The sequence below is a fragment of the Saimiri boliviensis genome, chromosome 6, assembly GCF_048565385.1.
Source record: "Saimiri boliviensis isolate mSaiBol1 chromosome 6, mSaiBol1.pri, whole genome shotgun sequence".
Classification (NCBI taxonomy): domain Eukaryota; kingdom Metazoa; phylum Chordata; class Mammalia; order Primates; family Cebidae; genus Saimiri; species Saimiri boliviensis.
The window spans coordinates 68750843-68776074 of record NC_133454.1 but is presented as its reverse complement, the minus strand read 5'-3'; the positions used below and the strand labels follow the sequence as shown (position 1 = coordinate 68776074).

General features: G+C 46.6%; 1 protein-coding gene across 2 annotated transcripts in view; it reads left to right on the top strand.

The window, feature by feature from the left end:
• The first annotated feature begins 9231 nt into the window (after positions 1-9231).
• The window catches only part of OPCML (opioid binding protein/cell adhesion molecule like), a 1153658-nt gene continuing 1137657 nt past the window's right edge, over positions 9232-25232 (top strand). Inside the window, exon 1 of one of the 2 annotated variants that reach the window (XM_074400892.1) lies at positions 9232-9658. In XM_074400892.1, the coding sequence (XP_074256993.1) occupies positions 9598-9658 (61 nt within the window). In that variant the 5' untranslated portion in view covers positions 9232-9597. The remainder of the gene's footprint in view (positions 9659-25232) is intronic. The other variant, XM_003923495.4, reaches the window with a different exon arrangement.

The following is a 25232-nucleotide window of genomic DNA, read 5'->3' as shown; positions in this document are numbered from 1 at the left end:
TTCCTCTGGGGACCGTGGAACACAGCATCAGGGCCATCACTGCAGGGCTCAGTCTTCCCTGCAGACTCAGCTTCTCTTTGTGTACAATGGATGCTCAGTAACGGTTACTGATTGAATGCTTAGTAAATATTACTTGAAAATAAGCTAAAATGGGCCAAGATTAGATGCTGACTTAGTTTTTGCCATAGAAAGATGCATACTGAGTTGAAGTAATAAACTCTTTGATTCCTCGGCCACTTTGACTACATAGAGAATTAGCTCCCGGCCCCCAAAAGAGGCCGGAGACAAGGAGAAGCTTGTCCTGCATCTCTGTGCAGCTTTGGAGTGAATTATGGGTATAAATCCTTTTTAAAAAAGTGTGGATTCCCTATGCACTAAGTGTTGGTCTGTGGAAAGAGAAGAACATGAAATTAAGTACCTCATGGCTAGAAAACGTTAGAATCCGGATTGTAACAAAGGCGTATGACCCCTTGTTGTATGCTTTTTAATGACTTGGGCTTTATTTTTACATTGGCAAAAACAGTTAGCGCGACCATTGAAGTCATTGTCACGTAGTCTCTGGGGCCAGCCTTTGCGAACAACAAAGTCTCCTGACTCTCCTGAGCCCCTATCCTGCAAGAAAACTTATTTTGGGCTGTAGCTTCACACAAAGGGTCAGTGTCAGCAATCTGTGAGCACAGACATGCAGGAGGGAGGAAGCCTGAGCGGCTCCCTCCGTGCCGCCCCCTCCTCTGAGCCAGTGTGGGCCCTGGTTGGGTGGGACCTAGGCAGCAGCTGGTGTGATGGAGAGGCTGGAGGGGTCCGGCGGCAGAAAGAGATGCAGTTAAAATTCTCTGCATTGCTTCAACATGTCCCCCTGGAAGCCATGAAGTTAGGGAATGTGTGACTGTGTGTTTTTCTTTTTTGTCACCCCTCCCCCCTTTCTCTTTTTCTTCCACCAAATGCAAATCAATAGACGTGTATTCACAGCCTAACAAGATGTGAAGGAGAGAAGAGTAGCCTTTTCATTCAGGGAAGAGAAGGAGAGGCCCCTCCGCACAGGGAGGAAAGGAGGACAGGAAGTGGGCGGGGAACTCAGAAGGGAGGAGACAGAACGGGAAAAGCAAAGCCAGCCACAGGACAGAGGGTGGCGCTCCGGCCAGAGTCTGGGAGTGCTGGCCCTGCCTGTCACTTTCTCCTTCCGCATTCCTGCTCCTCACTTTGGAAAAGGGATGATGACTTTTTCCCACTTAGATAGGTTATTTCAGTTCCTGCTTGAGAGATGTTCCGGGGGAAAACTTGCATACAAACGTGAAAATCTGGTGCCATTATCTTCCATATTTAGTTAAAGTGGGGTCAGGCATAGCTAAATAGCAGGCTTATAATGAGGCAAGCTTGGTTATTGCACTGTCTTGAGCGCATCTAGCCAGTGTCTGGGCTGTGTGTGAGCTAAGGCCATGCTTATGGGATTAGTGGCAGTAACAGTATTTGAAAGGAGCATTCTTTGTGGGGTCTGGCTGGTAGGAAAGGCCTAAGCATCGGAATATACGTGTGCCGGTCCTGGCTTAATCCTTGATTTGCTAGAATTTGGGCCAGATCTTTTCATCCCAGTTCCTCCTTATTTTTCCATCTGCAAAGTGGGACTAACTGGTCCCTCTTGTGCTCCTTCACATGGGAGTGAAGCAAATAAATGACCTCTTAAATGTGCATGCTTCCAGGACACTTGAGCAGTAGTCAGTCATATTTCAGCGACTCCGGTTTGTGCAAGACTTTCCTTTATTTGGGAAGCAGTGCTTGCCATTCTAGGTGTCTTCACGGTTCTGCTTGTTATCCTTCCTGCTTCACAGCTACCAAGTGCACGAACTAGTGTGCACTCAGTTACGGAGGGGTGATCTGCGGTGTCTTCCCTCGTCTCACAGAAATGAAAGCAAAGCATTAGAAAGGTACAAATCCCAAGGATATAAAAAAAAAAGAAAAAAAATTGGGGATGTGTTGGAATTTTTCTTCAGAAATAAAAAAAGAATCAGTGGCAACTGATTTAGTACAGAAAGGAGTGAGCGACATGGCAGATTAGAAGCATGTACGGAAGGCTTATGCCATGAAACCCAGGATGGCCTGGGAATGAGAGGTACAGGGTACCTTGGAAGACAGAAATGGGGAGCACAGAAAGCAATGGGCTCGTGAAAGTCTGTGTTACACAGTTCTCATCCACGGAATTCCCTCATCCTCACACTACAGCGTGAACGGGAAGTTTGTTTTGGAAGGAAGTGAAGAAGAGAGACTCCAGTCTCAGCCACAGGAGAGCCTTGAGGCACTCTTAAAAACAAAGAGGTTGAGAGTCTCCATCCTGAATGGTGAGACCCACCGAGCCTTCTAGAATGACAGAAGCCAGGTTTTTACTCCCCTGGGAAGAGAATGAAGGACTCCTCTGTGGGGAGATTTGTTTGGCTTAAGAAAAAAATATGACCTAAAACTGCTGACACTTTTGGGGCAGGGGTCCCAAGGCCAGCTCCTTGCCTGGTAATCTTTAAAGGGTCTGCCAGTCAATAAAGTCCATTGATGAACACAAGTTAGTTTTTTATTGCTTTTCTTTTGAATATAAAAGGAAGACTAAAGATCGCCAGACAGTTGAGGAAGCTTTCCTGCATAAAAGCCTAAGACAACACAACTGAGTGAGAAAGAAATATGTTATCTGAGGAAATGGAGACTTTGCTGGCAGCAAAAGGGAACTTCAGAAGCCTTAATTAATATCCTCAGAGAGACATTAGAAGATATTGCGATCGTGAAACAAGAATAGGGCACTATTTTTTTTTAAAAAGACAACAAAGAAGACCATTTGAAATTAACAGTTTGATAGTATAATTAAAAAATTTACTAGGAGAAATTAAAGTCAAGGACATCTCGTTGAAAAAGAGAGAGAAAATACATGGAAACCAATCCAGATACTCTAACATCCTTTTAACAGGAACTCTACAAACAAGAACAAACACAATAGAGAAGAGAAACATTTCGAAGACACAATGGAAAAAAAAAATTCAAAATTCCCAGATAAAGGACATGAAAGTGTTCATACTAACAGAGTTTATTGAGTGCTTGTTACAATGAAAGAAATTAAAAAAGATCTTTATAACATTTTAGAAAGTCATGAATGGAGAGAATACCCTAAGTATTTACTGAGACAAAATAAAGTCGTCTCACATACAAAGATACATAAATTGATATTCATCAGACTTTTCAACAAAATCGCTTAAATTTAGAAGCAAATAGAGAAATGACTTCAAAATTTCAAGTGGATATTCATTTTCAACCCAGCATTCTATTTGCAGCTGAACTAGTTCTATCTAAATTGAGTGAGGTAAGAATAAAGCCATTTTCCAATATGCAGGTAGCCAACTAAATGTGCTTTCTCAGCCATTTATGGAAAGATGTGTTCCATTAATACAAGGAAGGACATCAAGAGGAGAGAAAACCCGTATCCAGAAACCAGGGAGAAGCACAGGCTTTTGTATTCTCTTGGTAAAGGGAAGTCCCAGATGACACCTGAGGCTGGGGGAGGGGGATGAATGGCTCTGGGGAATGCCTTTAAAACAAGACATTGATAAATTACTCAATTCATTCAACCATATTGAGAGAAATTTTAGAATTCTGCAGAAAGTTTGGGGAGACTCAATGATAGATCTATAAAAAAATTAAGCAAATTAAACAGAGAGGCAAATATTATCTCCAGGAAAAGCAAAAAGTTGCATAAGAAAGACAATAATAAAAAATGTCAGTACTGAATATAGATATAATCCAAACATTGTGACATTATTCATATTAAAAAAGGGAGGAGAGGTGTGAGGTTAGCAGTGAACAGGGTTAAATCCTCATGTCCTATAGTAGGTAGTCTATAAGTTATTTTAAAAATTGTTGGCCGGGAGCGGTGGCTCATGCCTGTAATGCCAGCACTTTGGGAGGCTGAGGCAGGCAGATCACGAGGTCAGGAGTTTGAGACCAGTCTGATCAACATGGTAAAACCCTGTCTCTACTAAAAATACAAAAAGTGAGCTAGGTGTTGTGGCAGTCACCTGTAATCCCAGCTACTCGGGAAGCTGAGGCAGGAAAATGGCTTGAACCTGGGAGGCAGAGATTGCAGTGAGCCCAGATTGTGCCATTTTACTCCAGCATGGGCCACAAGAGCAAGACTCTGTCTCCAAAAAAAAAAAAAAAAAAAAAAAAAAAATCGTTAAACCAAGAAGTGGAAGACTAAGCACATTTTTAAAAGAAAGAAGGAAGCAAATACTGGAAGAAATACTAAAAGAGATAGAAGTTGTTACTCCTGCAGAGTGGGATTTGGAATGCTGTTTTGAATTTTAAGCAGTTAATACTACTAATAACTTGATAAACCAGCTAATATATTACTTTAAGATTTTTAAAAGTGGTTTTAGAAGAGTGACGCTGACATCATGTAGTAAATCTTGTAATGGCTTCATGGAAGTGTATTAGAGACTTTTGGCAGAGGATGGAAAGCGTGTGGCCTTTGGGGTCAGCCAGCTCTGAGTGAATCTCAGCTCTGCCAATGCTCTGCGGAGCCTTGGGGAAACCCTCGACGACATTTCTGTAAAGTGTGGGCTGTAGTGCCTACTCTGTGGAAGGGATTGATGTGAAGAGCAGCCATGGTACATGTCAGCTGCCTCGCAGGGAGACTGGATCGTAGTGTGTCTTTCATGAGTGATACTTATTGTTAAGGCTATCCTGGGCGTTGATCAAGATGTTTTGTGAACATATTAAAATTTTGAAGAAGTATCAGAAATAGGTTAAGACCTGAGCCCAAAGGTACGGCACCCATTGTAAGTGAGTCCCTGGGATTTCAGAAGGGCTTACTCTTCTAGTCATAAGCCAGCCATTTAATAAATCATTGCTCCTTTGAACTAAATGGCACCTTTGTGGTTTAAAGGAGTTAATGTGCCTTCCAGAGTCTTTAACTTGCTCTCAGGGAATTGCTTACAGCCCAGGAGGCTCCAGTTCATCTTGGAATATTGAGAGCTTAAGTGGAAGAGTCAGATTTTAATCTGTTATGTTTTATCATCTTCCCCTTTTTATTTTTTGCAGGCAACCCCCACCCCAACAAGAATTTCAGTATCTAAAAATCCATCCTTCCTGTTCCATTGTTGGGCTCCAAGTGCACCAATCCATCATCTTAACACTATTTACTGCAAAAATTTGTCTCAGCAAAATGTTGGGTGAATGTGAATCGCACCAAAGAGCCTTTCGTGTCCACACAGTCCAGTCCCTTCTTGAAGGCTTTGTACTTGCTGCTTTTATCTGCCAGGAACAATCTTGGGCTTTCCCTGCTTCTGGGCAGCTCCTACTGGGATACCAGCTTGGAAGCTGGGCAGTCTGACACTCTCCCCATCCCCAGGTATATCTGTAACTCATGCTTTTCTATCAGCGTATATATTTTCTACATGCACTTGCCATCAATGCAATCAATTCACAGTTCAATGTTTGCCTCCCTCACTGCTCTCCGAATTTTGGAGGGGTAAGGACAGTCTTATCTTGCTTCATATCATATCTCTTTGCATCACACATAGTAGGTTTGTACCCAGCCCAGAGTATGTACCTAAGAAATATTTATCGCATGAATGAACAGATACATAAAATACCGTAAGGTAATCTCTTCATGAGCACCGTTCTCTGTAAAACAAAGAAAAAATATGAGTCAGAGGAAGTCCCTGTATCCTTGCCCAAGGTCATACAGCTGGTGTGAAGGAGCAGGACTGGCACTAGGCAGTGGCACATCTTTAACTCACGGGGACCCCATCCCTGACCCAACATTCCCAATTCCCATCTGGTCCTAGGAAGCTGGTCGCTGCCAGGTCAGCCCAGCGGCTGCTGTTCTAGAAGAAAGCAGCCCAGGCAGAAGTGAAAGTGTGACAGTCTCCTTTGCACAATTGCCTGGTTTCGCTTGATTTGTTCCCCTACCTTATTGTTATTTAAATAGTTTTGATGATTTTGTTTGCTTTGGAAGGAGAAAATAAAGATTCACAGAAGGTATAAAATTGCATATTATTTACCCCAGAGAAGAGAGCAGTCCCCCTAGCAAATATGCATTGAAGAATTTTATTTGTATTTGTACTTTTTAAAGATGTTTAAATAGACCCAGTAGACCGTAATACCTCTTTTCAGAGTTGGTGCCATCTATTGATTAAATATGCATTTATACATTTCTTCCTCTACCTTTTTTTAAAGAAAGGAGACATATGTTTTAATCATATAATAGACCTAAAAGAATTGATTAGTGAAAATATATATTTGTTTATGTGTTTCCTTAAGGAAGATCATATTAGGCATACAAATTTTAAAAAGTTATTTCCTGCTATACGTTGAAGTGTGTTAAACATGAATTTAATTAGAAGACTCAGGGTAAGAGTGTGTGTATGCCCATATGTGTGCATGTGTGTGGACTAGGAAAGATGTTGGTAGAATAAATGGGTGTTTTTAAAACAAAAATCTAGTTGACAGGGAAAGGTGAAAGAACATACATTTTGGAGTTAGAAATACCTTGATTTTTCTCGCCACTTAGTAGTCTTAGAGGGGGACTCGAAACTCTCTGTAACTTGTTCTATTTATTTATCTGTGACATGCGCTAGCAATAAATGTACAGTGAAAATTCATGAAGTTCCTAGGATTGTGATTGGCCCAGTACAGTTTAACGAAGCTTTGAGGCTGCCAGCACTGCTCCTTCTCTTGTCCTTGTGGTTAAGAGCACCAGCGGTAAAGGCAGACCTCGAACCCAGGCTCCACGCCTGGACAGCTCTGCAATGTTGGGGATGTTATTAAAACTCTTTGAGCTCCAGTCTCTTTCTCTAGGCTGTGTGGGTGATAGATAAATAGGGGATTTGTAAGGCCAATAACTGAGCATGTGAATATTCAATAAAACGACAGTGCCCAGTGTGCTAATTTCTTCTAGGGAGTCACTCACTTTGGAACAGGAAAACCCAGGATTAAGTTTTGGCTGTCACTAACTAGATGTGTGACCTTGGATGAATTACCTAACCTCTCTAAGCCTAGGTTTCTTCATCTCTCAAAAAGGCGTAATTACATCTTCATAGAGGACACAGCTAGGAATTGAATGTGATAATATTTTTAAAAAATCTAGCCTGCAGAGGACGAATACATGATGTCTATTATCCATGCAGTAACATCAGTCACCAAGTCCTCCTGACTACTCTGCGCTCCACACACAACCCCTTTCTTTTCCTCTTCTACTGCTACCATCAGTCCCAGGATCTACCAAACTTGGGTCATGCCTGCTACCAAGTATGCTTGCCGTAATCCCTTCTGTACACCTCACCCAGGTTAATTTCCATAAATTAACTCCCTCTCATTCACAGCCCTTTTCTGCTCAAAAAAGAAATTAACTTTTTTTTTTTGTTTCCAGCAGGAGGGAATTTCTAAATCACTGGTCTGGGATTCAAGGTCTTTCTCTCTTGGTCTACCATCTCCTCCCCTAACTCCTCCCAGCAGGAGTTCTGCCTGTGTCTGCTTTCTTCCCCTCTGTGAGAAGTCCATCTCATTTCCATGACCTATCTGGTCCCTCCCACCACTTCAAGCCAGTTGTATTCTCCCGCGGATTCAGCCACTGGTAGTAATTCTGGACTTCTGCAGGATTCCAGCATTGTTCAAAGGCTGCACATATCAATTCGCTTGTGAATGACATGTTTGCAGTGATGAGGTCTACATAATTCGACTCTAATAGTATGTATGTGTCCCATTATTTTTTAAATACATTCACAAAGTCACAGTGCTAACTTTTGGTTGATGTCTTGAATTATATTGTATGCCCTTTATAGAACAAATCATATTCTTCATATTCCCAGCCTTGAAAAAAGACTGTGGTAAGTAGGTACTTCATAAGTGTCAGGGGATGATACGATCATCATTTGTTTTCTATTTGACTGCTCAAGTTTTCTGACTTGTTCATAAGGAGGGAAGTAATCAATTGTTTTACTTCTTTAAAAGTAAACAGGATTTATTTTGCAGAAAGAGAGAAGCTAGTCAGACCCAAATAACTTGTTGGGAACTGGCTGCTTTATAAAAACGATGTGGATTTTGCAGCAGGGCAGACCTGAGTTTTAATCATAACTCATTAGCTGTGTGGCAAGTCAGTCACTGAATTGCTCTCAATCTCCGTTTCAGCTAATGAAAATTCAAGCGTAATAATGCCTACAAGGAAGGACTCTGGTGAGGACCGGAAAGCGATAGAGGTGGATACCTGCCCGTAGTATTCCCAAAGTTGGGAAAACTTTGGGAATTACAGCAAAGGAGGAAGGGCGAATGATCTCCTGTGGAGTGTCACTCACAGACCTCGAGGGGCGGACACATGGAGCTGGGAGGGAATCCAAGCCACTTGAGGTCTTTGGAGGGCACTTGGGACAGAAATAGTCTGCTTTCTCTAATACCTAGTGCCGTTCTGATCACAGACCCTCCAAGTTCAAGGTATAGCTCAGTGGCAGGGTATGGCTCGTCAGCCAGCAAGATATGCTGCTGACAGGCATGTGTTAGAGAGGGCAGCAGGCCATTTTAGAGCAGGGGAAAGTTCTGGGGTTTCTCACACCCAGAGATATTGCCTACCTGTATAAACCTCTGTTTCAGAGGAAGGGACAGACTGGACCCCGAAAAGGAGAAGCAAAAAAAAAAAAAAAAAAACCAGAAGGCAGCCACAGGTATCCTTCTGTGGCCTTCTCCTTGTGAAGATTTCCGATGACTCCAGCAAGTTTCTGCCTCCTTGAGATCTAGTCTGAATCGTTCCCTGCCTGTGCTGTAATCACAGCAATTGTTTGGTCTTCTATAGCATCTCGCCTTGGTAGAGTTTCAGAATGCTCTAATTGTGGGGAACTGGCCAATTCTCCTTGCATCTTTGGTGAGAAACTGTAACATACCCATCTCCTTGCTGGGAAAACCAATTGCTTCCAGGCATTCTTAATGGCCGAATGGAGGGGTGGGTTGCAGAGTTAAAAGGTCTGAGCTCTCCCCGTGGGTAGCAGTCCCTGCTCCATTCCTGCCTGGAGACTAGGAAGAAGGAAGAATGATAAAGAAATGGCATGGGCAGCAGTCACATTTCTGCCAAGCAACCTTTCTTTCTTGGTGTGCCCTGAGCCCTGCTGGCAGTGCCAGGCCCTCTCCACTGCCCACCAAGGAGCTCGTGTGTGTCCACGTGAGCTCCACACAGACATACTCACACAGATTGCAACACGCAAGGCAGTGCTCCAGTGAGGGGGTGCGTGAGGGGCCGGCTTCAACTCTCCTTGGAGTCAAGCCTTCCAAGCAGGAAAGTCTCCTTGCGTCGCTCAGGAGAGTGGAGCCAATGTGTGCCTTGGAGGAGGTCTGCTCTGAGCCCTGTACAGATTGGTGCTGATGATTCTTACCAGTTGTGTGTATGTGCCAGAAAAAAAATCAGAGACGCTGCCTGCCTGCTCCCATCTCGCGCGCGCTCGCTCTCTTCTGCTCTCTCCCTCCCTTTGCAAACATTGGATTTAAACCTGCTCAGAATTCAGCACAGAGGAAGGCAGCAGCAGCGGTAGCAGCAGCAGAAGCAGTAGCAAGCCCGGCAGCGGAGAGCACCGCAGCGTCGAGATGTACCATCCTGCCTACTGGGTCGTCTTCTCGGCGACAACTGCCCTGCTCTTCATCCCAGGTACCGCACAGGGGAAGGGTGTTTGCTCTCCCTGGGGCGATTGTACGACGTGAGAGCAGGAGAGGTGGCGGGGAGATGGAGAGACAGGGAGGTAGGGGTGAGGACGGGGAGTGTGAGATGCGTGTGAGCGAAAGAGGTAGGCTTGCTGTGTGCACGCACACACACTCACTCGCTCACACGCACGCAGATGCTTTCGGCACGGGATCTGCTCTCTATTCCGGGGGATCCGGTGAGCTGGGTTCGAGATCTGCACCCTGCTGTGAGCCACTGCTGTTTCAGTGAAAGGCACCAACTGCCATTAACCAGTTGTGGTCCTGGGGATAGGAGAAGAGGGGTTTGAACTCTCAGCCATGAATCCTTCTTGCTGCTTATGTTGGGACGTGCAGGATGGAAGGGACATCCTCTTTTCTCTCCAGTCGCGGTGGTCTCTCTCTGTTTCTGAACCAGTCCAGATCTCTGCACCTCCCCGTCTCTCTCCCTGACTCTCTTTTCTCTCTCCGCCTCTCTCAGCTTTCCTCCTCCCTCCCTTCCTTCGGAGCTGCTCTCCCTTACCCTCTACCCCTGGAGCTCTTTCCTGCCCCGTCCCTCCTTCTCTGCTCACTCCCGCAGCTGCTCCTGTATTTCTTGTCATAACACAGAATCTCTACTGCCTGCCTTCCTTTCTTTATCCTTCCACCAAATGGGCAGATCATGCCCTTGAAATTTGGAATCCTCTCAGTATCTCCCTCCTGTTCCTTACATCAGAAATGTGAATTTTCCTTGGTAGAATTTGGAATTACCCTGCTGAGGGAAGGTTGAGAAACTGGGTTTTCCTAATTCTCCTCAGCCCCTTCCCCACCTTGTCTAATGATTTAAATGTGATCCCACCTCTCACAGCAGTTACTTGTTTGGGAAAAACAAATCTGCAGTGACACAGGTAAGATGCTGCAATCCTACCAAATTGAGCTTAGCAGAAGCACTGCAAAATCCAAGGCATCTTAATAGATTTGATAATTGCACAGGAGTCCTTTGCAAGCAGACAACTGAATGCCTGCAGGCATCTTTCAAACAATGCCGAAGGGGCTAGGTTATGCTTGCCAAGGTTTTAGGCAGCAGCAAAGTGTCGGTTGGATTTCCACACCAAAACCACGCACAGTCAGGATGTCTTTTTTTCCCCGCAAATTGAGATACATGCATTGGGTTAAACATTAGCGTAAACCTAAATTTTCATACATATATTCCGCAGACATGAATGCTAAGATTTTAAAACCTTACCTATCTTTTTATAAGTAAAACATACAATTTTACATTGTTATATTCAAAATTACTTGGTAAGGTTTTGTGGGAATATGTGGGGGTTGGAGGTTGTTTTTAACAATGTAATTCCCCAAGGAGTCCTAAAATGCAAAAGTAAAATGAGAAAAATGTAAGTTTACTGCGGAAGAAGAGGAGAGGATCAACTAAAACAAGTAACCCAGCCTATCACGTTTTGTAACGCCCTGTGAAGATGGCACTTTCTAAAGCAGGGATGGCCTCTGCACAACCGTGTTCCCGGGCGTTTGTTTTAGGCTGACCAAGAAGTTCAGAGAAGGGGTTGTCATTGTTGTTCTTCCAAATTCTAGCAGCATCCTAGGGGGTTCAGCCTGGGCCGCTGCGCTCGGCAGGGAAGGCAGAGCCAGTACCTGCCTGAGCCTGGTAGAGGGAGCCAGGTGGGTGCACTGGGTCCGCTGCAGGAGAAGACAAACTTTCCTGCGTAGGCAAGTCCCCGGCTGGACGGCAGCTCCGGGGGGGGCCTTCTTGTCCTCCCTTCCCCTCCTCTCACTGTGCTGGAGCAAAGATCAGGACCCCCATCCCAAGGGAATCCTGGCTGTGTAGATGCGCCCCTCACGGCAGAAATCAGAACGTTACACTTTAGAAAGCCAAGGGAGGAGGCAATGAGTCCCAGTGTGCTGAAGCTGCACTGCAGTGTGCTCTGAAGGAGCGGGAGCCAGGGTGAGACCTCCCTCTAGGGGTCCTGTGGTACTGCATTGGTGGGGAGCAGGCAGACCTTGCTTGCAGAAGCAGTACCGGTAACTAAAGCCGGTTGAGGGAAAGGAGAATGAACCTGCACCCTTGCCTGAATGGCCTGAGCATCGTGGATAGCAGTGGCAAGCTATTCCCCAGTCTTCTGGGGAGGGCAAGTTAGGGACGTCACCATACGGTCCCCTCTTTCTGCAGTCTGTTACCTGCTCTGAGGGCTACTCTTATGCTAATTGTGTCAGGAGCCCAGCAAAACAAGAACAGGGGAGGAGGAAAAGTTCACCTTAGATGGCGTAAGTGGAAGAACGCATGGCATCTTGAGGGGTTCTGTGGGAAACCTGGCTGGATCTGGAGGTTCCGATGAGCTGCCATGGCTTCCTTGTGACTTCTCCTTTCTCTTTTCTTTTGCTTCCTGTTATAGCTTTAGACTTTTTTTTCTTTGTTTCAAGCAATGATGCTTTTTCTCCCACAGGGATTAGTACCAGCTTGTTAGCCCCTTACTTTTCCTGCATCTAAAGGCCGAAAGCTGATGTAATAATAGAACCTTGACCTGGTTAGGCCTCGATGCCATTTTATTCTACAGCTCCTGTTTCTTGGTAAAACATGTTTCCATCCCAGAATAATTTTAAGGTTAATGCTGTTGTCGCCTGGTACCTTCCAGGGGGAGACTAATGGTCACAAACAGCTTTTCTAGGGAGAATTTCTGGGATGGAAAAGACAGTCACACCTGGAGGCTGCGATGAGCCCACACCCAAGCAGGGCAGAGGGCCAGTGGCCAATTTCCATGTCATGCTAGAGGAGTAGCCCTAGGCACTGGACACTCCTGATGGGGGTGAGTTTGTTGTACCAGTCGGAGGAGAGAGAGAGTCTGGGCTAGTGGCCTTCTTGACCTTGGGACTGGGGGCCCTGGAGGAGGCAGGAAATGAATGCTATTGGACATGTATATCAGAACCAGCTAGGAGGAGAGAGACAGCCTAAAATGGGGAGTCCTTGTCCTCATCTCAGACAGAAGAATTTTGAACCAGCATCCCAGTTCCTTCTGATGACCTGCACACCACTCTCTCTGTCACTTAAAACCCATGCCCATGGCCTACAGTATTTGAGTATTTGAGTCATAACCTGTCTTCTCCCTGCCTTTTCTCCTCCAGCTTTGAGAAATGGCTCTGTGGCCATGGGGCAGGGTGGAGTAAGGGCGAGAAGGTGCTGTCATCGCCAGCAGCCACAACTCAGTGCCTGAGGTGCAGTGCTACCAAGGCCCGCCGGGGGTGAGCGCCATGATGCCAGGATTGCTAACCTGGGAGGCTCCTTTGCTCAGAGTCGGACTGACTTCCTGTTTGGCCTCTTCTTCATGACCCATCATGTTTGTATCTTCTTTGTTTCGTGACTCTAAGCTGGGAAGTTAGCTGGGAGGGGCCCCCATTTATCCAACCTGGATTGAGCTGTGTATGCACTGACCTGTGAACTCCGAGTCTGGCTGCAGCTTCATCTTCTGCACCTTAATCAGGCTTTGCCTGTTTAGGGTCAGAAAACCCTGACTTGGACAGAAAATTCCCTGAGGTTTAGGATTCTTTCTTTCCTAGCTGACCTGTTCCTGCTTCTTCCTTCAGGGGAGTCCCTAAATCTTGAGTTTCTGGACTGGGAGGTTTGGTTTTAGGTAAGGCCTGGGGGTGGGCTCTGTAGCCAAGTTCTGATAATTCCTTTACTGTTTCTTAGCCTCTAACCAGGCCAGAACCAGGGAACCTGCTAAGAGTGCCTGATGTGCGCAAGGGGTCTAGTGAAGGAGTCTCCACTGCAGACTCCCTGAGAAAGAGATAGGAACAAGGGTGAAGCATCTGGCCATGAGCAAGTCCTGGTCATCCTGTAGCCCATCATGGATTCATGCCATCATGTGGCCCTCAGTCCCTTAAAAATGATTGACATATTAATAAAGTCAGACCACGTCGTCTGCATTCAGCATGGGCCCAGTGGCAATGGCAGGCACTGAGAAGGAGATAGCATCAGCTGCCTCACGAAGATGGCTTTTTCAGTAGCCTAGAGCTGGGCGGCACTACTTAACCTGAGACTGATCAGAGGTCCCGACAGGTCTGAGGTTCTCCCATGTTCCCTTGGTCCTGTTTGACTACGTGCTTTCTTGAATTCTTAGCACCCTTGGTCACATCTCTATAACCTAGAAAATTCTAGAAGAAGATTCCTTAAACAGCTGGCACTTGCCCACATTTGTTTTCTAGCAGCTGTGGGCCTGGGTCTCCCATGCCAGCTACTGGGACCACCTCTGGTGGTTATAGCCTCAAATCTGTGTTAGGGCGGCCTGGGGCTGAGTGCATTTCCCTTTAGGTGTTTTCAATTGGACAGAGTAGCTAAACACCTAGGTTAGATGACAACAAATAAATATTTCTGAATTTTTATTATAAAAAAATCTAATTCTGGTCATCTAGGAAAAGGGTAAAGAGAGAAGGCAACTCACATGTTGGAGAAGGGGAGAGGGCATTCCTTACTGTTGAAAAGGAGAGAAGATAAGGTAGAATCATACAAACCATGTGTGTCTTCGGCACAGTGATGAAAATTAGCAAAAGACAATCCTCATTCATTTATTGAACACGACTTTATGTAGGTTCTGATTAAACACAATGCATTAAGATAGTCTCCTGCCTCAAAAACCATCAATCCAGTAAAACAGGAAATTATTAAGCCTTTTCTTCTTTTTGACCCCCAACGAGATATGCATTCTGAATTTGAGCTTTTAGTTCTTAGTTTTTCTGCTGTAGAAAACTGGGGCAACAGACATGGCACCTTTGGTCTCCCAAAACATTGCTCTGTGGTATTTTTGGCAGGGTGCTAGATACACGGACTTGTACATCAGCCTTGGACAGCGGCAGCTCTAGGAGCCCTGCGTAATAGCCTTTGGCCTATGGGCACTGGCTTTCCTGATGCTGGTCCGCTGGACAGGGAGCCCCTCAGCCTACAGCCCTGTTTGCAGATGGACTACTGCCATCCGCCTGCAGCTGCCTGGGGCTGGAGACAGAAGAGATATGGAAGCAAACTGCGATTCCTGTCAGTGAGCTCAAGTGTCAGCCCCCAGATGGTCTGTGGCTGCTGACAAGCCAGGCCGTCAGGAGCAGTGGATGTTAGCACCTCTGATACCGACTGGCATTTTCCAGACAGGGAAGGCCGGGCAGGTGGCTTCACCTTAGGGCGGCCCTGCTTTCTGACTCCTTCTGATCCCAGTCCTCAGTGCAGGGCTAGGGACTGAGGACATTTGTCCCTCTTGCTGTTTAGACTATTGGTGGGAGACCCAGACTTAGAATTTGATACTTATCTGCCAAGACTTTGTTGCCTCTGCCTTTTCCCTGTGGGGTGGGGATGGCTCTACACAGTAGGGCATGCATGTAGTTTCACATGCCGGATTTCTACACCACTCACTTGATACCCCAAGATGGTGGTATTTGTAGGGCCAGGGAAGGATGAAAGGTAGCTCTGAGAAGGGAGACGAAAGAAATCCGAAACCAGAGAGAAGCTTGAAGACGAACGTCCTTGCTACGGCCTTCCTCTAGACATGCGAACACAGTCCCTCCTCTCTTCCTCACCACCCTCTTGCCAACCATAGATGCGTGCCCCTTCCTGCATGCATATGCATGCAAGGCACATGTGCATTTCCACGCCGGAGTTTAGCTACTCTCAAAATCACATTCGCAGCTCCTTAAGGAGAGCAAGCCCTCCCTCTTGCTTTCTATATCTGCCTTTCCAGAACTCCCAACTCTAGCCCCCGGCCTTGGTGCTCTCCCCGTGGGCACACATGGCAGGAGGCCCACAGGCTGCCTGTGCCAGACGCGGCCATCTATGTGTGAGTGCTTCTTCTTAGCAACACAGAACTTCCCTGCACATCCGCCCACTCGTCTCTGTGCCCTAGAGCCAGTAGGTGCTAGAGGCAGGGCTTGTGCTTATCTCTCATCACCTCCTGTCCCCACCCCCACCCCAGACCTCTTGGTGTGGAGAGGCTGGGGACTGCCCTGCAGTCACTAGACTGACTTAATTAAAAGTTTACAAAATGCTTTGCGACCTCCCCTGGGCAGCGTGCTGGGTAAGTGCAAAGGATTATCATTATGATGCAGGTGCGTTCTCTTTAATGAGCAGAGATGCTGTGCTGAGAGAACCCTGGAAAGGCCAAGACAAATCGATGCAGTAGGACATAGGCCATTGATTGGAATGGCTGCTTTCACTTAGCATGGGAAATGATAAGTGACAATCAGATTGCACACTGAAATCCAACGTGGAGAAAGCCAGGCTATCTGGCATTTCAAAGGACAGAGCCTCTCAAATGGCCTGAGTGATCATTCTTGAACCTTTATTCCTGGGGAGTTTACAAATGCTGTTTTACCACACCTGGGAGTTGCTTATGGTTTTAGAATTGCAGTGGTCTCATGCCTTATGAATCACCTGGGAAAACTCATCTTTGGTCTCATTTGCTCTTCACTAAGACACTGTGAGGCAGGCAGGGTAGATGTCACCCTATTGTGACCTGATCTTTGCTTAGCCTAAAACCCTATGTAGACTTCTGGTTGCCTTTAGAATCGACTTTGAAACACTTCAGTTGACCCACAAGGACGTGATGTGGCCCTGCGTCCATCTAGCTTCATCTCCAGCTCTCTGCTTTTCCACTTCTCGGCTTTAGTCACTCCGGACAATCTCAGTTCCGCAGACGAGGCTTGTTTCCTCCTTCCTCAAGGGCTTCACCTTTCAGGTTACCTGAGCTTGGAAAATTCTGATCCTCTTATCATGTTTTTTCTGGCTCCACATCCTTTCCATCCTTCAGAACTGGGCTTAAATGCTGCTTTCCCAGGGGATCATTCTTTATGCTTTAAAGTAGGCTAGGCCTCCCTGTTTATTGTGCAAGTCCTCACAACTAGGCTTCTCTATTCTAAAACTGTGAGTCCATATATTTCAAACTAATTCTTGGTTTTATGTCTCTCTTTCCTCCCTAGACCATTGTTTATTCAGGCAGAGACCACAGGCTTTTATCTCAAATGTATTTTCAGTGCCTAGCACAGGTGGCAGAGAGCAAGTACTCAAACAGTATTTGTTGAACAAATGAATGAATGAATGGATGGATGAATGAATAAATACTAAGTATTCACTTACTCTAGGCAATCATTCTGTTCCATCCCACTGACTCCTCTAAGACATCGAAGCCTCCAGGTTGGCCTGCCCAGCAGCTTCTCCTCTGCAGAGTGAGGGCAAGAAGCTTGGGATGTGCCTTGCTTATGAGAGATGGGAGTGTGCAGGGAATGCTTATGATGATTACTCATTCCAGTGTTCACGCCTGTCAATAAACACCAGCTCTGAGCTACCAACCAAACACACATGCAGCAGCACAGAGCTGGAGCAGCACACTTTTGGATCTCACATCGCACACTGCGACAGACACCCCTGAGAGTGCGAGCTGTTCCGTAAACACAGATGTGGGTCCTAATGTGGGCTATCGGCTTCATACAACCTAAAATTACTCAGCACATTTTATCAAGGTGTCTGTTGAAATGGCCCCAATTATTTGAAATTTAGAATCATGCCCATGGTGCTAACAAGTACAAACTGTACCAGTCAAAAGGAGAATTCTGTTGTTCATAAGAAGTACAATGTTGGGATAGAGAGACAAAAATGCAATGGCAGAGCAGAAGTTCGTGAACGGTCAATCAATGCTTAAACGGGTTGACGTTCATATGGACAAGGTAAAAAGCGGTTCAGCAAATCACAGGAAATGAAAAAGGGAGCTGCATCACTTCTTGCACTCACTCCCTTATCACAGTTTAGCCTATTTCAGAGTTGCTATTATATGGCTGTGGGATTCTGAATGGCAGAGATCTTGACTTCTTCATCTCTGAATGCTCTACAGTACCAAGCACATTCATTTATTCAACAAGTGATTTATTGAGTGATTACTATGTGAAAAATACTATGCTAGACATTGGGAATGTATGCCTGAACAAAAATTGTTATGGTTCCTGCTCTCATGAAGTTTACAGTCTAGAGGAGACAGATATGCATCAAACAAACACCTATGTAATTGTGAAATCACGACTGAGATAAAACTATGGAAGGGGAGGTGTGTGGTGCTGTGATTGCCTCTCAGGAGAGCTTGATCTTGCCGGGGAGGCTAGGGAAGGCTTCATTGTGAAAGCGACAATTGAACAGAATGAATAGAAATCAATCAAACCCCAGGGCGAAGACCAAAGGAAGAGGGAGAATAAACAGGACGGGCGGAAGTCCCGTAGCATGAAGAATCAGAGCACGTTCTCCCACGTGGCTGGAGTGTAGAGGAAGAAAGCGTGGTGCAAGATGAGGCCGGCAGGCTGGGAAGGGGTCAGAAGATGAAGACAGCCCTTGAAGGTCGTGTGAATCATTTTGGTCTTTATCCTAGAAATAATGAAACTCTGTTGATTCATGATTTACATTTTTGATCGTTGCTCTTGTTGCAGTTTGCAGCATGGATTGGGAGAGAACAAACCAGGAAGGGATAGGCTAGCTGGAAGACTACTGTAGTAGTTCAGATGGGAGACGGCTGTGTCTTGGAACTTAGGAAATACGGGTTGGAATGGAGGCACCAACGCACTTGAGAGCCTTGAAAGGAAAGTTGTAGGTGAGAGTCAGGATCTGCAGAACCGAAATCTACAAGTCCCCCCAGTGTCAGCACTGACAGCCCTGGGAAAATGCTGGGAAGAGCGTCTGTCCTCAGATTGCTACTTGTAGGCGATCTCTTTCAGTTTAGGTGTGATCCTGTCTGGAACAAGGAGTAGGTTGTTTTTAGAAATTCCATACATCTTGGCAGTCTAATAATCTCAACTTCTTAACTGGTGTCCTCTCTGGGTCTAATGTAGGGCTTACAATTGAATAACTCAGTTTCTCTATCCATCAAAAATATTGCAAAAAGCCCTAGTTGCGTTTTGTCTGCTGGATTCTGCCTGTGCTTGTTTCCTCCTGGAATAAACCAGGCATTTTAGAGATGCTCTAATTGGACCCCAAAAAAGCTGTGGCCACCAAGATGCAACTACTTCACAAATAGTATCATGATGTAAGGCATGTATGACCTCCCCACGGCCCCCTGCCTGGATCCCTCTGAACAGAGAGTGATATCTATGGCTGGCTCCTATAAACATTTTTTAAATTGCAGTAATTTATTTTAAAAATAAGAGATCCTTGGAATCAAAAGGGGCCTTGGAAATTGTCTAGTCAAGTGCTTTCATTTTACAGACGAAGCACTCGGGCAAAGGGTGTCTGAGTGTCTTACGTGAAGTCACATAGTCAGATAGTGACTGAGCCCCCTCTTGAATACAGCTCTTCTTATCACCTGAAGGGTGTCATATCAACATCATAGTGACGGGCTGGACTGAACTTTGCCTCCCCAATCTGGTAACCTGCTGGAAAACCGACCTACAACCTTGGCCATTTCTCTGTTCCCTTCAAGCTCTCTCACCTTAGTATATAAAGAGCATTGTAGAACAAGGTAACTCCATGCTTCCTCTTATCCAAGGATTAGAGCCCAGGTCAAAAACAAACAAACAGAAGCCCTGTCTCCTTCACAGGCATTTGCATACTTCAAATGACCTTTGTAAGGAAATGGGAGACTTCCAGAAATACCCTGCTCCTTGATATGTGGAAGAATATGCTCAGGGTCGTACAATACCAAATGCCAGATATGTGTCAACCTGACTTGTTTGGTCTACACACCATGACAGGTACCTGATTTTATCATCACTACACTATCAAAGCATCTATTTTTAAATATCCGTTTGGGCTTGGCTCTGCACTAAGCCAAGAGAAAATCTATACTGAGAATCCCTCAGTCTCTATACGAATGATTAATGTTAAATGGTGGCTTACAGTGTACAAATCACATACATGCACAGCATGACTATACTGTATGCCACTGAGGGAAAGAGCCAGATGCACTATGTCTTCTTACCTCCCTGCTCCTGACCCCACTGCACCGCCTTCACAGTTGACAACCAGGCAGGGGTGCAATCAAAACAATAGGTCCAAGAGAGCTGTAGACAAATGTAGAACAGAAAGCCCGAGTTCAGGCTCAAAACCATGCCAGCTATGGTCAGATGGCAGGAGGCTGGAACAGGACAGTGGGGAGACCAAGACCCTATGGGAATTTCCATTCCTAGGAAGAAAGGCCTATGGAAGCCTTTGGCTTCTCTGAATAAGCTAACCTGGTTCTTCTGAATAGCCCAGTGCCAAGGGATTCCCCATACCCCTCAAAGAGAGGAGGATGTTGGAAGAGAGAATGTGGCAGATGGAAATAGCCCATCAGCTTACAGGCTCCAAGAGAAGCTGGAGTTTCCTTGGGAGTCCCCTGGCTGTGTCCCATGGAGGAGAGAGTGCCCAGTCTTACTTGGCACTGGGATGGATGCCTCTTTGGGTGAATCCCAGATGGGAAGAAATGATGAAAACCACTATCAGAATTTTGCATCCTTTTCTGGTGGGTCCCACCCTCCTCTTGTTTGGGGAGAATTCTTGAGAATCAATGGATGCTACCTTACAATTGCCACCAGTTTAGCCCACAATGTCCATGAAGATTGGGCCGCTTCTCTGTTATGGCCCAGATGACTGTTTCTTTTCTTCTTTCCCTTAAATTATTGGTTTTTAAAGCAGACAATTAGCAGTCCTGTGGCTACCTTGTGGAAGCGCTGACTTCCTGATCCAGGACATGGCCTCTGACGTTGCCTCCTAGTTTATGAATCCAGTGATCGTGGGCAATCAGTTTAATGTATTGAATATCTTTAATCCTCTCTGTAGAATCCAAAAAGAACTGTTTTGCCTAATTCCAAAGGTGGCCCCAAAGGCCAGGAAAGGAAAGGGGTCCGACAGACATGCTCCTTCTGAAGTGCTGTGCAGTGCCAGGTTGCCAGGTCTCCTTGCCTCGCTTCGGAAGGCCACTGTTGTCTGGGCATCTCTCTCTCTCCATTTTCTGTGCCTTCCTCTCTCTCTGGCTAGGATGGCTTGTGATTATAACTAGCAGTGGAGTGCATGCCAAAGAGTCTGTGACTCTTGATTTGGAGCAGGAGGCCTCTCCAGGGAACTCCTGCATTCACTTCCCAGGCATGAGTCAGTGTTTGGTTTGCCTCTTTTTTCCCATGGAGAACACTGGGAAGTGGCTTATGTTTCCCCAGCTGAGCCCTGCCAGGGAACATGGACTCTGCCATTTGGGTTGTGATGAGAGACCTGAAACAGGTTCAGAAAAAGCTCCAACTTGGAGCCTCAAGTCAAACTAAAAGTGCTCTCTGGCTCCGTAAAGACCAGGCCTGACTGATAATGCCTGCCTCTTTCAGTTGCAATCACTACTAAAAGGAGAAGTTCAGGGAAGAATGGGTGGCTGGAGGATATTCTTTTGTGGAAAGAGGGATCCTCTTTGGCACTACGGAACACGTATGAGAAAGGAGCCTGACTGATTTCCGCACACCTGGGCTGATGAGTGCAGCCCTAGAGGTTAGATTCATCTTTGCCCAGGCCCAAGGGGAAACCACAACATCATCTCAGGTCCCCACAAAGCCTTGCACCCATGCTGGGCTAAGTCCAGAATGAACACCACTGATTTAATGCCATTGTTCTTCTGCTTGCATGGCAGAAAGGGGCTGCCTTTCTGGGATCAGTCATATACCCATCTTGTACTCTGCCCTAATCCAGGAGGCTCAGATTCTTGGGAGCCTGAGAAACAGACGCAGCTGGAGTGGGGATGGTGAGACCTGCAGTTCAGAAAAGGGCTCTTGAGACCAGGAACCTCCCATGCACTCTGCATTGGGGAGGGGTCCTTCTGGCTGTGTTACTGGGCTGTCTTCTGGGCCGTGAAGCCTACAGGACTTTAGCATAAACTGGGTCTCTGGAGGACAGTGGAACTCTGTACCTTACCCACACACTGAGTCTTTGTCTTGCCTGGGATGGGGTAGAGAGCTGCTCTAGCCCCTCTTTGGAACCAGAAAATTCATTCTTCATTATGTCTTAATATTCATAAAGGTCTCTGAGCCTCACTTTGGATGGGCAGACAGACTCTCAGAGACGTAAGATGGCACCATCTAGCTTTGGTTGTGAGCTGCTGAGCACCCAGCCCCAGGTCTGTCTCACATGCAGCGGAAGCTATGTTAATGTGGTCAAATTTCAGAGAAACAGTGGATGTTACTTTAGAAGGCAATTAGACACAGCTGAGCTTGGCTGGTTGAAGTCAGGTTTGTCTGACAGGCACACATGCCTGAAGATTAGAGGTGCAGAGAAGCCATTGATACTTTTACTCAGTCAGTCTTCCAGAAGCACCATAGCAGCGTCTGTGCCTGGGAGGGAGGGCGAGAGGTTTGTTTGTTAGCAAGGTCATAAATGCTGTGGCTGAAGAGCAGAAACACCACAGAGAGCGTTCAGGAAGACAGGGGAGATGGGAAAAATCAAGGAAGATGCATTATAGCTTTTTGTCCCCCGGTAAAAGCACCTTATAATCTCAGTTCCTCTTTATTTGCAACTGTTCATGATTATTTTTTAGCTCCACTTTGGTGGTGACATCTGGGAACAGAGTGGCTGTGACAGATTTTTCAGTAAAGAGGAAGCCCCTCAGTTTCCCTTGCCTTCTGTTGTGTCTCTCCCAGAGGCTGGCTGTAGGACTTGCTTCACCACCAACAGATCCAGCACTTAGGTCTATAGTTGGACTTTATCTTTCTAAAAGAAATTAATCCGTAAAAATATCTTAATTATTATTTCAAGATTCCGTGAAGTCTTCTCTTTCGTATTGCACTGAACATTTGGTGGTAGATGGCAGAGTGAAGCCAGAAAGCCAAGGTTAGAACTGGAAGGCAAGTCAGGAAGAAAACGGGACTAGGGATGTCTGGAAGCCAGAGACAAGGAAGTGCAAAGCTGAAGCCCAGGCTACCCAGCCTGGGGGCTGCTGGGACAGAGATAGAGGCAAAAGATGAGTCAGCCACCCCGCAAGGGGAGTGCTCAGTGCACTGCGGAGAAGGAATCCTGAGCCCTCAGGATGTTCCTGTGCAGGGCTGGGGATCTCCAGTGTTGAAGAGGAGGAGAGAGGCTTTCAGGCCCTGTCACCCACAGGGCAAGCACCTCCGTGGGCTGCCCCCTGCCTGATGCGCCAGAGGGCTAGTGGAAGTGATCAGACATGGTAGAACCCTAAGGGGCGGGCACAGGCCATCTCAGCATGGACAGCAGGCTGCCACGGATCTTCCAACCTCCCACCGTCTACACCCCAGCGCCCCAACACCAGCACCTGCACACTGCCCAGCCATAGGCACACACACACACACACCAGTGCATGCACATTTGTATGCACATACACACACACACACACACACACACTTGCATACATACCCATACCTGCATACGCTTATACACACACCCATACATGTACATACCTATGCACACACACACACCATGCTTGCACTCTGCCCACCGACATGAGCACACACACCCCCACACACTTATACACACACAGTTATACATACTCCCATACACATTACACACATACACACCTCACCTATATCCACACACACCACCTACCCCCACACCCCTTACACAGGACACATGCACACTCACCTCCACACACACACACACACCACACACATTTGTGAACCTTTCTTGCCCATGAGGGGTCTTCTGGATGCTGTCTCTCTGTAACATCAGAGGCAGAAGTGCCGTGGGACTCCTCTTTGGAACTGGCAGTGCCGGAGAGAGACTGCTTCCTGGGAGTCAGAAACGGAGAAATCTAGGACCCTAGTCATTCTCCTTGCCCATTCCCGTTGCTCTTGCTCAGCAAGGTGCATGGCTTTGACTGTCTCTACTTTGCACACACTGTGGCCACGGGCTCCCTCCGAAAGAGCGGCTGTGGTTGCTCATTCACTCATGCTGGCTCAGAAAACTCCCCCAGTTCTCACCTCCCTTCTTCAGAAATACCTTGTTCTTGCTGAGATGTACCCTTCCATTCAGCTCTGTGGCCTGGCGTCGCCCCCTGCAGGTTGGACCCTGGCTCCAATGGCTTTGCCCGGGAGTCAGCCCAGCTTAGTTTTCAATCCCCTAAGATGATGCCTCTCAGACCGCTTTCCACAGCTCCTTGTCCTGCTGCCTGGGTTTCTGTCTGTTCAGTCCAGACCTTTACTGCTCCTGTGGTAAGTGGAGGGAGTTGCCTCCACTCCCTGACTCCCTGTTGCCCTTTGTCCACCAGAAAAATTCTGCTTTTATTACACTAACTGCATACCATCACTTTCCACTATTAAAAAATTAAGACCCACTGTACTATCAGTGGGCTCCAAAAGTGTTTATGGGCTTCTATGGATTTTTACAAAAGGCCTTTTGAGCATTCACATACAATGCATATTTATGCATGCATAAATGATATGTACGTTACTACACCTGTATAGTGATATATATTCACTACACATATTTTTTCTCATGTGTAAGTATAAAAAGGGTAAGATAAAATAGGTAAAAATAGGAGTCCTGATATTCCTTCCTTTCACATCCTTGTATCACTCAGAGCACCCTTGGGGGAAAGCACCACTTTGGAGACCAATGCAGGGAGTCCTGCCACGTGACTGGGAATGGAGTCCAGACAGTAATGTCAAATCATTCTTGGCAAGATGCTTCTAGTGACTTGGCGCTGGCTGTCTCCCTCAGGGACTTAGCACGGGGATATGTCCTTGGCCACAGCTCACTCTGGATGTGGGTACAATGCTGTTGCTACGGAAGACCCCTTCTTGCAACAGCTGTGGTGTTCTTCAACAATGCTATTTTGTGGCAAAAATGAGTAACACAGCAGTGAATACAGACTCGCATCCAGAATATTCTGTTGTTTGTATTAAAAAGACCACTGACGGGAAATAAATGCAAAACAGTCTTTGCAAGAAGAAAAGGCCAAGGACAGGGACCATCCATCCCCATGGCTCATAACTCTCCGTCTCCAGGGTTCTCCGCCTTCTCGCCCTCTATTCCAGTTCTGCACCAGGGACCATCTACCCTGGGGATGCTGAAGCCTTAGCCTTCTTGGTTTAGGCTGGACACACGAATGGAGATACGCAGAAAAGAGCAAAACTAGGAAAAACTGGAAGTGGATGCCTCTTCCTAGCATAGTTTTTATCCTGAAGCGATGAATCCAGCCCTAGCCCAGGAGGCGGTGGCATGAGTGTGTCCCTAGATCTTTGGCTGCAGGATGTGTGACTGACCGGGAGCCTCGGCTGTGGCTCTCCAAAGCCTCTGGCTGCGACGGCTGGCGTTCTCTCGGCCACTATCTGGCCATGACAGAATGCAGTGGAGACACCAAGTCAGGTCCACTGGTGGGAGATGCGTCTCCTCTGCTGGAGACTGACATGAAGCCTCCCCCAAGCCTCGGCGTCTTCCCAGAGCGGCACTGGGTTCTCCGCCTCCACCCACCAGCTGCTGGCCTTGCTCTCCTTCCACGGGGGCTGCAGTCCCCAGGCTCCCCCAGCTCTTATGGCTCCTGCCCAGCCTCTCTCCCAGTTGTTTATCCTGATAAGCGCCTTTCACACGTAGACCTGTCCTAATGCCTGGTTCTTGGAGAATGAGGCTGGCGCTG